General features: G+C 45.4%; 1 protein-coding gene across 2 annotated transcripts in view; it reads right to left on the bottom strand.

Moving 5' to 3' along the window:
* Window positions 1-5,640: 5,640 nt before the first annotated feature.
* The window catches only part of arhgef40 (Rho guanine nucleotide exchange factor (GEF) 40), a 37,642-nt gene continuing 27,631 nt past the window's right edge, over window positions 5,641-15,651 (bottom strand). The window contains exons 19-27 of one of the 2 annotated variants that reach the window (XM_035424508.1): window positions 14,436-14,685; window positions 13,378-13,467; window positions 12,568-12,774; window positions 11,666-11,845; window positions 10,807-10,987; window positions 9,470-9,580; window positions 8,246-8,337; window positions 7,614-7,660; window positions 6,643-6,780 (exon numbers count right to left, since the gene is read on the bottom strand). In XM_035424508.1, coding sequence (XP_035280399.1) covers window positions 7,634-7,660; window positions 8,246-8,337; window positions 9,470-9,580; window positions 10,807-10,987; window positions 11,666-11,845; window positions 12,568-12,774; window positions 13,378-13,467; window positions 14,436-14,685 — 1,138 coding nt within the window. In that variant the 3' untranslated portion in view covers window positions 6,643-6,780; window positions 7,614-7,633. Of the gene's footprint in view, window positions 6,781-7,613; window positions 7,661-8,245; window positions 8,338-9,469; window positions 9,581-10,806; window positions 10,988-11,665; window positions 11,846-12,567; window positions 12,775-13,377; window positions 13,468-14,435; window positions 14,686-15,651 lie in introns of both variants that reach the window. The other variant, XM_035424506.1, reaches the window with a different exon arrangement.

The raw sequence follows: 15,651 nt of genomic DNA, 5'->3' as shown, positions 1-15,651 counted from the left end.
TGAGTGTGTGTGTGTACAGTGTGTGTGTGTTTGTGTGAGTGCATGGTGTGAGGTTTTGTGTGTGTGTGTGTGTGTGTGTGTGAGTGTGTGTGTGTATGGTGTACGTGTGTGTGTGTGTGTGTGTTTGAGGTTTGCTGCTTCAGGTTGCAGTTAGTTTCACATTCTCACATCTAGGCTGCAGGATGTGTGCTCTCTCTGGAGAGTTCAGCCCTTTTCCTGTCACATAGAACAGGCTGTGATGCTGGCTAACTCTACCAAACGCAAACATTATCCTGTCAATAATGCTGACTAACTATAGCAAACACTTAGATTATCTTGTCAATAAAGCTGCCTAGCTATACCAAACACTAACATTATCCTGTCAATACCACTGCTAACTGTATTAAATGCTAACATTATCCTATCAATAATGCTGGTTAACTGTAAAAAAATGCTAACATTTTCCTGTCAACAACACTGGCTTACTAAAGCAAATGCTAACATTATCCTGTCAATAATGCTGGCTAACTCTCCCAAATGCTAACATTATCCTGTCAATACCACTGCTAACTGTCCCAAATGCTAACATTATCCTGTGAGTGAAGCTGACTAACTGTACCAACCATGAACAGTATCCTGTCTGTAATGCTGGCTAACTGTAGCAAATGCTAACATTAGCTTGTCAATGACACTGCCTTACTGTACGAAATGCTAACATTATCCATTCAATAATGCTGTTTAACTGCAGCAAATCTGCCATTAAAGCTGGCTAACCATAGCACACACTAACATTATCCTGTCAATAATGATGGCTATCTGTACCAAATGCTAACATTATCCTGTTAATTAAGCTGGCTAGCTGTTCCCAATGCTAACATTATTCTCTCAGTAATGCTTGCCAACTCTAGCAAATGCTAACATTATCTTGTCAATACTGCTAGCTAACTATACTAAATGCTAGCATTATCCTGTCTATAAGGCTGGCTAAGTGTACTGAATGCTAATATTATCCGATCAATAATGCTGGCTTACTGTACTAAATGCTAACATGACCCTGTCAATAATGCTGGCTAACTGTACCCAATTCTAACATTATCCTGTCAGTAATGCTGGAAAACTCAAACAAATTACCAGAGTCCTCTCTTAGTGCAGTGTTAATGTACTGTACTGTAGTGTGCAGTGTGTATATACTGTATAAACCCCCTCTCCCAGTGCAGTGTTAATGTACTGTAGTGTGCAGTCAGTGTGTATATACTGTATTATATCTCAGTGCAGTGTTAATGTACTGTACTGTGCAGTGTGTATATACTGTATTATATCTCAGTGCAGTGCTAATGTACTGTAGTGTGCAGTGTATATATACTGTATTATATCCCAGTGCAGTGTTAATGTACTATAGTGTGCAGTGTGTATGTACTGTATTAACCCTCTCCCTCAGTGCAGTGTTAATGTACTGTAGCGTGCAGTGTGTATATACTGTATTAACTCTCTCAGTGCAGTGTTAATGTAATATAGTGCGCAGTGTGTATATACTGTATTAACCTTCTTTCAGTGCAGTGTTAATGTACTGTAGTGTGCAGTGTGTATATACTGTATTAACTTTCTTTCAGTGCAGTGTTAATGTACTGTAGTGTGCAGTGTGTATATACTGTATTCTCTCTCAGTGTAGTGTTAATGTAATATAATGTGCAGTGTGTATATACTGTATTAACCTTCTTTCAGTGCAGTGTTAATGTACTGTAGTGTGCAGTCAGTGTGTATATACTGATGTAGTAATTTGTTACAGTGTACTGATATGACAATATCTGCAGTACTTACACCACCGAAACAGAGTAAACACACTATTCACTCACACTATACACATGCAAACACACTGTGCAAACACTATGCACACACTCTTTACACATAAATACACACTGTGCACACACACACACTCACACACACACACACACTTTACACACACACACATACTGCACACAGTATACACACACAAACACATGCACTGTACACGCACACAAGACACAATACACACACACAAACACTCACAACACACTATACACACCCACAGTATACACACACACCCACACACTATACACACAAACACACACAATACATAAACACCCACACACGCACACACAGTCTCTCACACACTTGCACACACACACACACACACACACACACACGCAGTCTCTCACACACACATACACAGTCTCTCTCTCTCTCTCTCTCTCTCACACACACACACACACACACACACACACACACACGCACACACACATGCACGCAGTCTCACACACATACACAAAGTCTCTCTCACACACACACACACACACGGTGCAGATAACAGACACAGCTTCTTGCTCCTTTCCCTCCCTCTCTGTATCTATAGCCCCCCCCCCCCCCCTTCTTAATATGATGTAAAAAGCTAATCGCATGCAAATGTCTGTTGTCCCGGTAACCAGTCCTGAAAAATCCCTTTGATGTTTCACCCGGCTCATTCTCTCCACGTTCTCTTTGTTCTCCACATTCACTCTGCTCTGTCAACATCCCCCTAACCCCTCTCTCTCCCTCTCCCCCTCCCGCTCTCCCTCACTGCTTTCCCCACTTTCCCTCCCTCTCTTCTCTTTATCTCTCTTCCTTTCTCTCTCCCTTACTCAATCCACTTTCCTTCTTCCCTTCCTTTACCCCCCTCCCTTGTTCACTCTCTCAAATTCAAATTGAAATGAAGCTTTATTGGCTTGACCACACATAGGTACAGTATTGCCAAAGCAATCATTTCCATTACATCAGAATCAACAATAACTATATAACACAAACCTTATTTTCAGTGCAGAATACAGAAATACAATTATTATTATTATTATTATTATTATTATTATTATTAATAATAACAGTAAAAATAATGATTTACATTTGTATTCTGTTTCTGCTTCGCCTTTTGTAGTATTGTGTGTGGCCCGTAGGGTATAAGATAGTCATTGCTTCTCGTAGTTTTATGTGTGGCCTGTAGGGTGTACATTCCTACATTCCATTCACTGACACACTGAATTAGCCCTGCTATCTGCTGCATTCCATTCACTGACACATTGAGCTAGCACTGCTGTGTGCTTACATTCCATTCACTGACACATTGGGCTAGTACTGCTATGTGCTACATTCCATTCATGGACACATTGAGCTAGCACTGCTATCTGCTACATTCCATTCACTGACACATTGAGCTAGCACTGCTGTGTGCTACATTCCATTCACTGACAAATTGAGCTAGCACTGCTATCTGCTGCATTCTATTCACTGACACATTGAGCTAGCACTGCTATCAGCTACATTCCATTCACTGACAAATTGAGCTAGCACTGCTATCTGCTGCATTCCATTCACTGACACATTGAGCTAGCACTGCCATCTGCTGCATTCCATTCACTGACAAATTGAGCTAGCACTGCTATGTGCTACATTCCATTCACTGACACATTGACCTAGCACTGCTATCTGCTGCATTCCATTCACCTGAACACCTGAAGCACCTGTTTCCTGGGTTGTTTTGTGTGCAGATGGAATCCTGGGAAAGTGCTGTAGTCACTGATCCAGCAGTAACGACACAAAACCAAAGCAATTTCCTTTTCTTTTTTATTGAAGTTTATCAAATATCTGCAATTTTATGCATTAGGACAGCACAGCGTTTGAGGTACACGCTCCTGCCTAACCCTGTAAACACTGATATTAAGGGCAATACTGATACAACACAATACATTTTAATAGAATATCAGTATTTACATTGAATAGGATTAACCACACGTGTACATTCAAAAACATGCAGTGAAGCTTCTTTAGCTTGGACGAGTGGCTGAGCAGGTGCAATCTGACTGGGGGCGTGGCTTAGGGGTGTGGTTATATAAGTCCCACCCATTACACCCCCCTTACCCCTGGGGCAGTACCATGCTGCTCTCTGCTACACACACTGAAAGGAAAGTCTCTAAAGCACAAACGGCTGCTTCATCTTTGTGTTAATTCTAATGCAACACTGCGACACATGAGGGTTCACCCAAGCCATGCCACTGCACACACACACATACACTCAAACACATACACACTCACACACACTCACACACACACTCAAACACATACACGTACACACACATACACAAACACACACACATACAGAATATCAAATACAGATCCTGCACACACACACATACACACTCACACACACTCACACATACACTCAAGCACATACACCTACACACACATACACAAACACACACACATACAGAATATCAAATACAGATCCTGCACACTCACACACACACACACACACTCTCTCTCACACACACGCACACTCACACATACACTCAAACACATACACACACACACACACACTCACACATACACTCAAACACATACACAAACACACACACATACAGAGTATCAAATACAGATCCTGCACACACACACACACACACACACACACTCTCTCTCTCTTACACACACGCACACTCACACATACACTCAAACACATGCACACACACACACTCACACATACACTCAAACACATACACGTACACACACATACACAAACACACACACATACAGAGTATCAAATACAGATCCTGCACACTCTCTTTCTCACACACACACACACACTCTCTCTCTTACACACACTCTCTCTCACACACACGCACACTCACACATACACTCAAACACACACACACACACACACACACAGAGTATGAAATACAGACAGATCATGCACACACACACACTGTATCGGACACAGATCCTGCCATTAAAAGTGTAGGTGAAGCCACACATCCAACTTCGTAATTGCCACCATTCATTTCAATGGGAGCCCAGTTTTGGCATTTGCACGGCCTGCTGGGATAGCTGCCGATGTGAGGCAAGTGGGTGGAGCCAAGACGGGGAACACGATGCGATAACCAATCAGATTAAAGTTCTGACATGTAAACTGACATGTAAAATTTTATTTCCCCATTCCACATAGTTCTACTAGAAGGACTCCTTAATTATTTCTTTGTGGGGAATTACAAAATATACGGTTGATATACTTTTAATGAAAACTGTTTTAAAAATAGAAAACATGCCCACAAGCAGCTGATTGTGGGAGGGGAGTGCGATGCCAGGCCAACGTATCAGAGGATGTGTAGCTTTACCCTTAAGTAGGCAGTATACTTCGTAAGAAGTAGAACTTTTTGAGCAAAAAGACGCAATGAGAACAACGGAAGAACAAAAAGACGCGGTGTTGTGTGTTCGTACGGTGCAGTGTGCGACGGCCTCTAGGGAGAACTTTTAGAAAATGTCTTTCCTGTTCTCCGACCTCCCCTCTCAGCTATTGGTCCAAATATCACATGGTTGGTTACGTCATGGTTGAGAGTTCAGAGGGCAGACTTCACATGCTAATGTACGGAGAGTCAACGCCAATCTCTCTTCTGTAGAGATGGGATTTCTGTGAGTTTCCGCATGTTTTATGAATGGTGCTAATTGTTTCAGCAAGTCATCAAAACGCCTAGCACACATTCGGAAATAAGAGAAGTGGACCCCCTCGTCTAAACTCGCATTTGCCAAATGTACAGACAGAACTCTCCATTGTCCGTCAAACTTTAGAGGGCGAACGTACCATCTCCTTCGCCTTTTTTTCTTCTTTTGCATAGCTAGATAAACTAAAGCCACTTTAAACTTCTCTCTGTCTCTGTTGCATTTGTGCTTCTATCACTGCCGCCATTGTTGTTTTGTGTTGTGATCTCGCGTAGCCCTTCTCTTTATACATTGTGGTGGAAATTCTCTAGATCTCCAAGTTCGGTGAGAAGAGTCAAATAGACTTTCACACAATATTCAGTTCAAACGTTTATTTGGCCAAATAGGAGAGTTCACACAGAGAAAAAACGTTTCCGCGTGAAGGTTCTCTGAACACTAGAGAGCCTTCTCTTTTATAAGCTTCTAACACTTCACAGGCGTGTCTCGCATAGTTCCCTTATCGCGTGAAGCAAACAACACATCTTTTAAGGGAGGGGTGAGAGGTACATTTGTAATTTTCCGTTTACTGTTTCTTATTGCTGTGGCTAAGCATAATTTTTCTACAAGAACATCCATGGCGTAGCCGTGAGATGGAGGTCTGGGCGAGATTCCAGCCCCGGTTAATAGCTGCCTCGTAAGTATTCTGCGCCCCCCAGCAGGGTGGAGTGACATAAAATGGTGCGGTGTTCTCACTGAGTATACCGACAACGGTGTTCGTGGACATGTTCGCCGGTGGTTCTCAATCCTGAAGTTCTTTCTTCTTACTGAGTATACTGCCAGATTTACAAACATACATTGGGCAGGGCTTAGAGTGTAGGTGTGGCTTAGTGGGGCATCCTGCAATAGCATGCTTCCTAAACACAGTTACAAACTGCCTAAGGAAGGGACTGTACAGTCAGAGAGCAGTTTGTATTTACATCATTAAAGATAAAAAACTAATTGTATCAATAATAAGAAATAATGGTGATGTTGTTTCTTTTCCCCCACAGGCATCCTCAGATCCCCCAGGCCCCTGTAAGCACACTGCCCCCAGTGGCCAGTACTGCAAGCTGCTCCAGCTGACATCATTGGTCCAGGTTCTCAGACAAGTGTAGTGATGTCATTTTAGAATCAACTGGTGAGTTTGCGACTGTGGCACTCTGAGCCAAGATGGAGGTCCATGAGGAATAGAGTCCTGTGAGGGTTTCCAGTTGTTTCCAGCATGGTCTGGCTCTTGCTACTGGTCCCTGAGACCCAGTTTCCTTGGTCCACAGAACCAAAGGTTAGCTCCTTGAAAACAGGTAGAACACAAAAAATAAAGAGTTGGGGGAGGATGAAGAGAGTGAAGCAAAAAGGAGGGGAAAGAATGTGGACCGCACAGGGAAGACTTGGATTTCAGTTTTCTGCTGTTTGAATGGACTAGTTCTGCAAGAAAGCACATCTGTGGAAACACATGCAGAGGACAAAGAGAGCAGGAGGATGGCATGAAGAAGAGAGAGAGGAAGATAGAGGGAAGAGGAGAGAGGATGATGAGGGAAGGAGAGAGGATAGAAGGAAGAGGAGAGTAGGGATAAAGGGAAGAAGAGAGGACAGAGGGAAGAGAAGAGAGAGGATAGAGGGAAGAGGAGAGAGGATAGAGGGAAGAGAAGAGAGAGGATAGAGGGAAGAGAAGAGAGAGGATAGAGGGAAGAGGAGAGAGGATAGAGGGAAGAGAAGAGAGAGGATAGAGGGAAGAGGAGAGAGGATTAAGGGAAGAGGAGAGAGGATAGAGGGAAGAGGAGAGAGGATAGAGGGAAGAAGAGAGAGGATTAAGGGAAGAGGAGAGAGGATAGAGGGAAGAGAAAAGAGAGGATAGAGGGAAGAGGAGAGAGGACAGAGGGAAGAGGAGAGAGGATTAAGGGAAGAGGAGAGAGGATAGAGGGAAGAGAAAAGAGAGGATAGAGGGAAGAGGAGAGAGGACAGAGGGAAGAGGAGAGAGGATTAAGGGAAGAGGAGAGATGACAGAGGGAAGAGGAGAGAGGATAGAGGGAAGAGAAGAGAGAGGATAGAGGGAAGAGGAGAGAGGATAGAGGGAAGAGGAGAGAGGATAGAGGAAGAAGAGAGAGGAGTTGAATGCAGCTCACGGTGGTGGTGGAGATGACGGTTACACAGCAGTGGAGGGAGATGAGCTCTGCAGAGGGAGAGAGAGAGAACATCACACACACTCACAGTGTATGTGTTACCTGTGAGTGTGTGTGTGTGTGTGTGTGTGTGTGTGTGTGTGTGTATTACCTGTGAATGTGTGTGTGTGTGTATGTGTGTGTGTGTGTTACCTATGAGTGTGTGTGTGTATTACCTGTGAATGTGTGTGTGTGTGTGTGTGTACGTATGTGAGTGTGCGTGTGTGTGTGTGTGTGTTACCTGTGAATGTGTGTGTGTCTGAGTGTGTGTGTGAATGTGTGTGTGTGTGCGTGTGTGTGTGTTACCTGTGAATGTGTGTGTGTGTTACCTATGAGTGTGTGTGCGTATGTGCGTGTGTGTGTGAGTGTGTGTGTGTGTGCAGGTGAGTGTGAGTGTGTGTGTGCATGTGTGTGTGTATATGAATGTGTGTGTGTGTGTATATGAATGTATGTGTGTGTGTGTGTGTGTGTGTGTGCAGGTGAGTGTGAGTGTGTGTGCGTGTGTGTATATGAATGTGTGTGTGTGCGTGTGTATATGAATGTGAGTGTGTGTGAGTGTGCGTGTGTGTGTGTTTGTGTGCGTGTGTGTGTGTTACCTGTGAATGCTTTTGGGGATGTCTTCCTAATATTGGGGAGCCTCCTTCCTTCTGACTGCCAACTGAGGAGGAATCAGAACAACTGCTTTGAACTGAGAGAGAGAGAGAGAGAGAGAGAGAGAAGGGGAGAGAGAGATTGGAGGAGAGAGGTGAGAAGTGAGGGTCAATGGTGACAAATGTTCAACAAGACAAAAAGCAATTGAGAGCCACCTGGTGGACAGTATATATATTACAGCTTGAGAAGAAACTCCAATGATAAAAATGTAATTAAATGTCATGTAGTTAGTAACCAGCCCAGATGTACTCAGTCTTTTTGGCGACTAGTTTCTGATGCAGATATGCCCCAGGAACGTGCATGTCATGTATCAAACAGGCGAACGGTGTGCAGTTTACACATCATCTACGAGGCATCACAAGGTATGTTGATGCATATGCATTTAAGGGAGGATCACACCAATCCCGGGCGAGAATATTATGAGTGTGGCTGATTATGTATTCCACTGAATTTACTAAAGCTCATGCAATTAATGAGGCTTGATTTTTCCGTGAAATTCTGTGAGTATGGTGTATGGTCTGTATGGTATATATGATGTGTGTATGTGTATGGTGAGCAAGACAGAGTGTGTATGATATGTGTATGGTGTGTATGATGTGTGTATGGTATATGGTGTGTGTGTAGTCTGTATGGTGTGTATGATGTGTGTATGTGTATGGTGTGTGCCTGATGTGTGGTCTGCATGGTGTGTATGATGTGTGTATGTGTATGGTCTGTATGGTGTGTATGATGTGTGTATGTGTATGGTGTGTAAGGCCAGGTGTGTGTGTATGGCGTGTAAGGCAGGGTGTGTGTGTGTATGATGTGTGTACGGTATGTATGATGTGTGTGTGTGTATGGTGTGTATGATGTGTGTATGTGTATGGTGTGTATGGTGTGTGTGTATTCTGTATGGTGTGTGTGTATGGCGTGTAAGGCAGGGTGTGTGTGTATGATGTGTGTACGGTATGTATGATGTGTGTGTATGGTGTGTATGGTGTGTATGTGTATGGTGTGTATGGTGTGTGTGTATTCTGTATGGTGTGTATGGTGTGTAAGACATGGTGTGTATGATGTGTGTATGGTGTATGATGAGTGTGTAGTCTGTATGGTGTGTATGATGTGTTTATTTGTATGGTGTGTATGGTGTGTATGATGTGTGTATGGTGTATGGTGTGTGTAGTCTGTACCTCGCTCAGAGAGGCAGTGGAGCTCCTGCTCGGATGTGTTGGGTATTCCTGTCACATCAAGCAGCAGCTTACTGGACACCCCCATACAGAGAGACTCCTTCAGACACAGCTCTGAGAGAGGGAGGAGAGAGGGAGGAGGGAGAGAGGAGGGAGAGAGAGGGAGGAGGGAGAGAGGAGGGAGAGAGAGAGAGAAAGGGATGTGCGAGACAGAGAAAGAGATGAGGTTCCCCATTACAATTTCCTCAGTAGCCACACACACACACACACACACACGCGCGCGCGCACGCACGTGCATGCGCAGACGCGCGCACACACACGCATACACATGCACACGCACACACATGCACACGTGCACACACACGGTACAAACGATTGGGGAGAGGTTAATGATCAGGGGTTACCGGTGTTCTAATCATATCTTTAGTATTTAGTGCTCCTCTGAATGGGAGTGTATGGGAACTGGAAAACCAGGAGGAACGGTGCTGCCGTTAACGATGCTGCTAGTATTCATGCTACGCAAATACAATGGGGTAAGCTCCACAAAATTACCTGTGCTATACCAAAATGAAAGATCCCTTTAAGAGCAGGATCATGTGGGTGAATTCAGCCGACTAATTTCTGCATGAATAGAAGAGGCTTTGCCAGAGGGTGAGACCTCATGCTGCTTAGGTGTGGATGGCAGTACAGGCTAGGGTTAAGGTTAGGGAGGACAGGTTAGGGTTAAGGTTAGGGAGGACAGGTTAGGGTTAAGGTTAGGAGGGTTAAGGTTAGGGAGGACAGGTTAGGGTTAAGGTTAGGAGGGTTAAGGTTAGGGAGGACAGGTTAGGGTTAAGGTTAGGGAGGACAGGTTAGGGTTAAGGTTAGGGCAGTATAGGTTAGGGTTAGGGTTAGGGAGGACAGGTTAGGGTTAAGATTAGGGCAGGACAGGTTAGGGTTAGGGAGGACAGGATAGGGTTAAGGTTATAGGGCAGGACCGGCTAGGGTTAAGGTTAGAGCAGTATAGGTTAGGGTTAAGGTTAGGAGGGTTAAGGTTAGGGCAGTATAGGTTAGGGTTAAGGTGAGGGAGGACAGGTTAGGGCAGTATAGGTTAGGGTTAAGGTTAGGGCAGTATAGGTTAGGGTTAAGGTTAGGAGGGTTAAGGTTAGGGCAGTATAGGTTAGGGTTAAGGTGAGGGAGGACAGGTTAGGGTTAAGGTGAGGGAGGACAGGTTAGGGTTAAGGTTATGAGGGTTAAGATTAGGGCAGGACAGGCTAGGGTTGGGGTTAGGAGGGTTAAGGTTGGGGCAGTACAGGTGTTTTGGTGAGGGTAAAGGTCAGAGGTCAGAGGTGAGAGGTTACCGGTGTTGTGGATGGCGTTAGCCCACAGGAGCTGGGCGATTTGGTGCGTCCAGGCGCTCCGCTCCTCACAGGAAGGGGCCTGCAGGGTCAGGCAGTCCCGGGTTCGAGAGGCCTGCCGCACCCACACCTCAAACCTCAAGCCCTCCTCCCCCACACTCTGAGTCAGACCCATCTCCCCTGTCTGAGAGAGAGAGCCCAGTAACTATATTGTGTGTTTGTGTGTATGTGTGTGTTTGCGTGTGCGTATGTGTGTGTCAGAGTGTGTGTGTGTGTGTGTGCGTATGTGTGTGTCAGAGTGTGTCTGCGTGTGCGTATGTGTGTGTCAGAGTGTGTGTGTGTGCGTATGTGTGTGTCAGTGTGTGTGTGTGTGTGCATATGTGTGTGTCAGAGTGTGTGTGTGTGTGTGTGTGCTCTGTAGCTGACCTAAACGCTGTGTTTGTAGTTGTAGACAGGGCATGTGCTCTGTAGCTCACCTTAACGCTGTGTTTGTAGTTGTAGACAGGGCATGTGCTCTGTAGCTCACCTTAACGCTGTGTTTGTAGTTGTAGACAGGGCATGTGCAGTGTGTGCTCTGTAGCTCACCTTAACGCTGTGTTTGTAGTTGTAGACGGGGCGTGTGCAGTGTGTCCTCTGTAGCTCACCTTAACGCTGTGTTTGTAGTTGTAGACAGGGCATGTGCTCTGTAACTCACCTTAACGCTGTGTTTGTAGTTGCAGACGGGCCGTGTGCAGTGTGTGCTCTATAGCTGACCTAAACGCTGTGTTTGTAGTTGTAGACGGAGCGTGCGCAGTGTGTGCTCTGTAGCTCACCATAACGATGTGTTTGTAGTTGTAGACGAGGCGTGTGCTCTGTAGCTCACCTTAACGCTGTGTTTGTAGTTGTAGACAGGGCTTGTAGCGCTGGAGGGTTTGGGTTTGGTGAAGATGAGGATGTGCTGGTACAGGAACACTCTCCGCACCCCACTCTTCCTCCGCCTGGCTCCCCCAAACACCAGCAGCTCCCCCTGCCTCAACAACTCACCCCTCTCTGACACAGGCACCTGAGAGAGAGGGGGAGGCAGAGAGAGAGAGAGAGGGAGAGAAAGAGAGAGGGGGAGGCAGAGAGAGAGAGAGCGAGAGAAAGAGAGATGGAGGGAGGGAGGCAGACAGGGGGATGAGGGAGAGAGAGGGAGAGAGAGAGAATGTTTTGGAAAATAATTTATTTCATTAGGGATGAATAGAGGACTACATATGTATTTGTACTGTAAGTGTGTGTGTACAGCGTGTGTGTACAGTGTGTGAGTGTGTGTGTGTGTGTGTATGTATATGTGTGTACACTGTGTGAGTGTGTGTGTGTACAGCATGTGTATGTATGTACTGTGTGAGTTTGTGTGTATGTATATGTGTGTACACTGTGTGAGTGTATGTGTATGTACAGTTTATGTGTGTGTGTGTACAGCATGTGTATGTATGTACTGTGTGAGTGTGTGTACAGCATGTGTATGTATGTACTGTGTGAGTGTGTGTGTGTGTGTGTGTGTACAGCATGTGTATGTATGTACTGTGTGTGTTTGTGTGTATGTATATGTGTGTACACTGTGTGTGTGTGTGTGTGTGTGTGTGTGTACGGCATGTGTATGTGTGTACTGTGTGTGTGTGTGTACAGCATGTGTGTACAGTGTGTGTGTGTGTGTGTACAGCATGTGTATGTATGTACTGTGTGTGTTTGTGACTGTGTGTGAGTTAAAGGATGTGGGGATAACAGCAGATCAGGCATTCTCACCGGACACCCCACGATGAGGTCACTGGCCCTCAGGTCCTCCCCCTGCTGCTGAATGTGCTTGAGGGTGGAGAGGGTGGAGTCGGGGGCGGGGCTTGGGCCAGCCAACTCCTCCACTATGTGGCAGTAGTGAGCGAGCTGCTGAACAGGGGCCTGCAGGCAGCTTGGGAAGGCTAGCGGGGAGGGCAGGGCCAGATCTGGCAGCTTCATCTGGGGGGGTGTAGGAAAGGAGGAGAACGAATCAGCAGCTACACCTTAGATCCTGACTTCACACTGTAATATCTGAGATATTATAATATCTGTGAGCTGCTCTAATATCTGTAAGATATTATAATATCTGTGAGCTGCTCTAATATCTGTGAGATATTATAATATCTGTGAGCTGCTCTAATATCTGAGATATTATAATATCTGCGAGCTGCTCTAATATCTGTGAACTGCTCTAATATCTGTGAGATATTATAATATCTGTGAGCTGCTCTAATATCTGAGATATTATAATATCTGCAAGCTGCTGTAATATCTGTGAGATATAATATCTGCGAGCAGCTATAATATCTATGACCTATTATAGCATTTGTGACCTGCTATCATATTTCTATGTTCAATCACATAATTCAGCGAATCTAATAGCTAAGAGCTATCACATTATTTAATGTCTATGTTCAATCACATAATTCAGCTAATCGAATAGCTAAGACCTATCAGGTTATTCAGCTAATTTAATATCTCTGAGCTATCACATTATTCAACTAATATAATGTACATGCGCTATCACATTTAGTGCAGGTCTGTTTGTGTTCGTATTCTTACCTTGAAGAAGTCTGTTGCCTGACTGACCAGCAAAGAGTCCATTTCTGGTTTGGTTCTGATATAGTGAGAGTACTGAAGGAACTGTGTTTTCTGCAAAGATGTGTGTGTGAGAGAGAGAGAGAGAGAGTGAGTGAGTGAGTGAGCGAGGGGAGGAAGGGAGGGAGTGAGGAAGGAAGGAAGGAAGGACTGGGAGAGAACATCAAGTCAGCATTTCACTGGACTCAATAATGGCTCAGAAATTCAAGAAATATTTTCAGACTGGCAAATTAGTTTCAGAAAGCTACATATAAAAACTGTTAAACGTGTGAATGTGTGTGAAGTGTATCTGTGGTTATTCAAGTGTATTTGTCTTAATGGAGTTGTGCTTCGAGTCAACTTGCATAAACAAATATGTACCATATGTATAATACACTAAATGTGAGCTTTATCGTTTTTTCATGTAGGTTCTGTGAAGAGCTTCCTCACCAGCCTCAAATTGTAAATGCACACAAACACAGTGATGCTAAATCGCGGTTCACACCATGAATAATAATCATGGCTTACAGAGCATATCCACATGCAGACACACACACACACACACACACACACACACACACACACGCACACGCACATGCACACACACACACAAAGGCTCACACACATACACACACACACACACACACAAAGGCTCACACACATGCACACACACACATACACACACACACACACAAAGGCTCACACACATGCATACACACGCGCACATGCACACACACACACACAAAGGCTCACACACACACACACACACATTCACATGCAGACACACACACACCCACACACACACACACACACACACAAAAGCTCACACACACACACGCACGTGCACATGAACACACACAAAGGCTCTCACACACACACATGTGCACATGCAGACACAAAGGCTCATACACACACATGCACATGCAGACACACAAAGGCTCACGCACACACACACACACGTGCACATGCAGACACACAAAGACACACACACACACACACACACACACACACGCACACACAGGCGAACACACATGCAGACGTACGTATTTGCTGAAGCAGTCCTGTAGCAGTAGCGTCTGTGTGATAGCGCCCTCCATGGCGGGGAGGAGGTACTGCGAGTGGAAAGCACTCAGGCCTGACCAGTTGGAGAAGAGGGTGTGGCCCTGGCCTCGCAGGGGGACGGGCGTGTCCACAGCGTCCAGCAGGGGCAGGTAGCTCTCGTCCACCCCCTTCAGCAGGGCCACGTACTGCCTCTCCATCGCCAGCAGTCTGCAGGCCAGCTGGGTTGCCCTGCTGAGAGACGGAGAGAGAAGAGCTGATTCTGAATCCGCTTTGAACCAGCTCTGAACCAGCTCTGAATCAGCTCTGAACCTGCTCTGAAACGGCTCTGAACCAGCTCTGAATCGGCTCTGAACCAGCTCTGAACCAGCTCTGAATCGGCTCTGAACCAGCACTGAAGAGCAGAGGAGCTGACTCTGACTGAGCTCTGAATCAGCTCTGAACCAGCACTGAAGAGCAGAGGAGCTGACTCTGACTGAGCTCTGAATCAGCTCTGAACCAGCACTGAAGAGCAGAGGAGCTGACTCTGATTGAGCTCTGAATCAGCTCTGAATCAGCACTGAAGAGCAGAGGAGCTGACTCTGACTGAGCTCTGAATCAGCTCTGAATCAGCACTGAAGAGCAGAGGAGCTGACTCTGACTGAGCTCTGAATCAGCTCTGAATCAGCACTGAAGAGCAGAGGAGCTGACTCTGACTGAGCTCTGAATCAGCTCTGAATCAGCACTGAAGAGCAGAGGAGCTGACTCTGACTGAGCTCTGAATCAGCTCTGCTTTTAAACTCATAGCTCACCCTTGTGTTGTTGGGGGCGACATAGCTCTAGAGGTAAGAGCGATTGTCTGGCAGTCGGAGGGTTGCCGGTTTGAATCCCGCCCTGGGCGTGTTGAAGTGTCCTTGAGCAAGACACCTAACCCCTAACTGCTCTGGTGAATGAGAGGCATCAATTGTAAAGCGCTATATAAATGCAGTCCATTTACCATTTAAAGGTATATATTATTTCAGCACTAGGCTATGGCTATGTCCAGGTTTTGTGTGCAACGAAGGATATTTTAGATACAGCAGTCAGGGTTAGGGTTAGGCTTTATAATGGCTGCTATAGCAACTTTCAGGCTTCATGGCCTGAAGCAAAAAAACACACTTCAGATAACTCAGTTTGTACTGTGATGTCATACCTTCAGGGGTTACAGGTGTGCAAATTGTG

This window comes from Anguilla anguilla, chromosome 7, assembly GCF_013347855.1.
Source record: "Anguilla anguilla isolate fAngAng1 chromosome 7, fAngAng1.pri, whole genome shotgun sequence".
Classification (NCBI taxonomy): domain Eukaryota; kingdom Metazoa; phylum Chordata; class Actinopteri; order Anguilliformes; family Anguillidae; genus Anguilla; species Anguilla anguilla.
The sequence above is the reverse complement of the archived record's forward strand: the minus strand, read 5'-3'. Positions and strand labels throughout refer to the sequence as shown.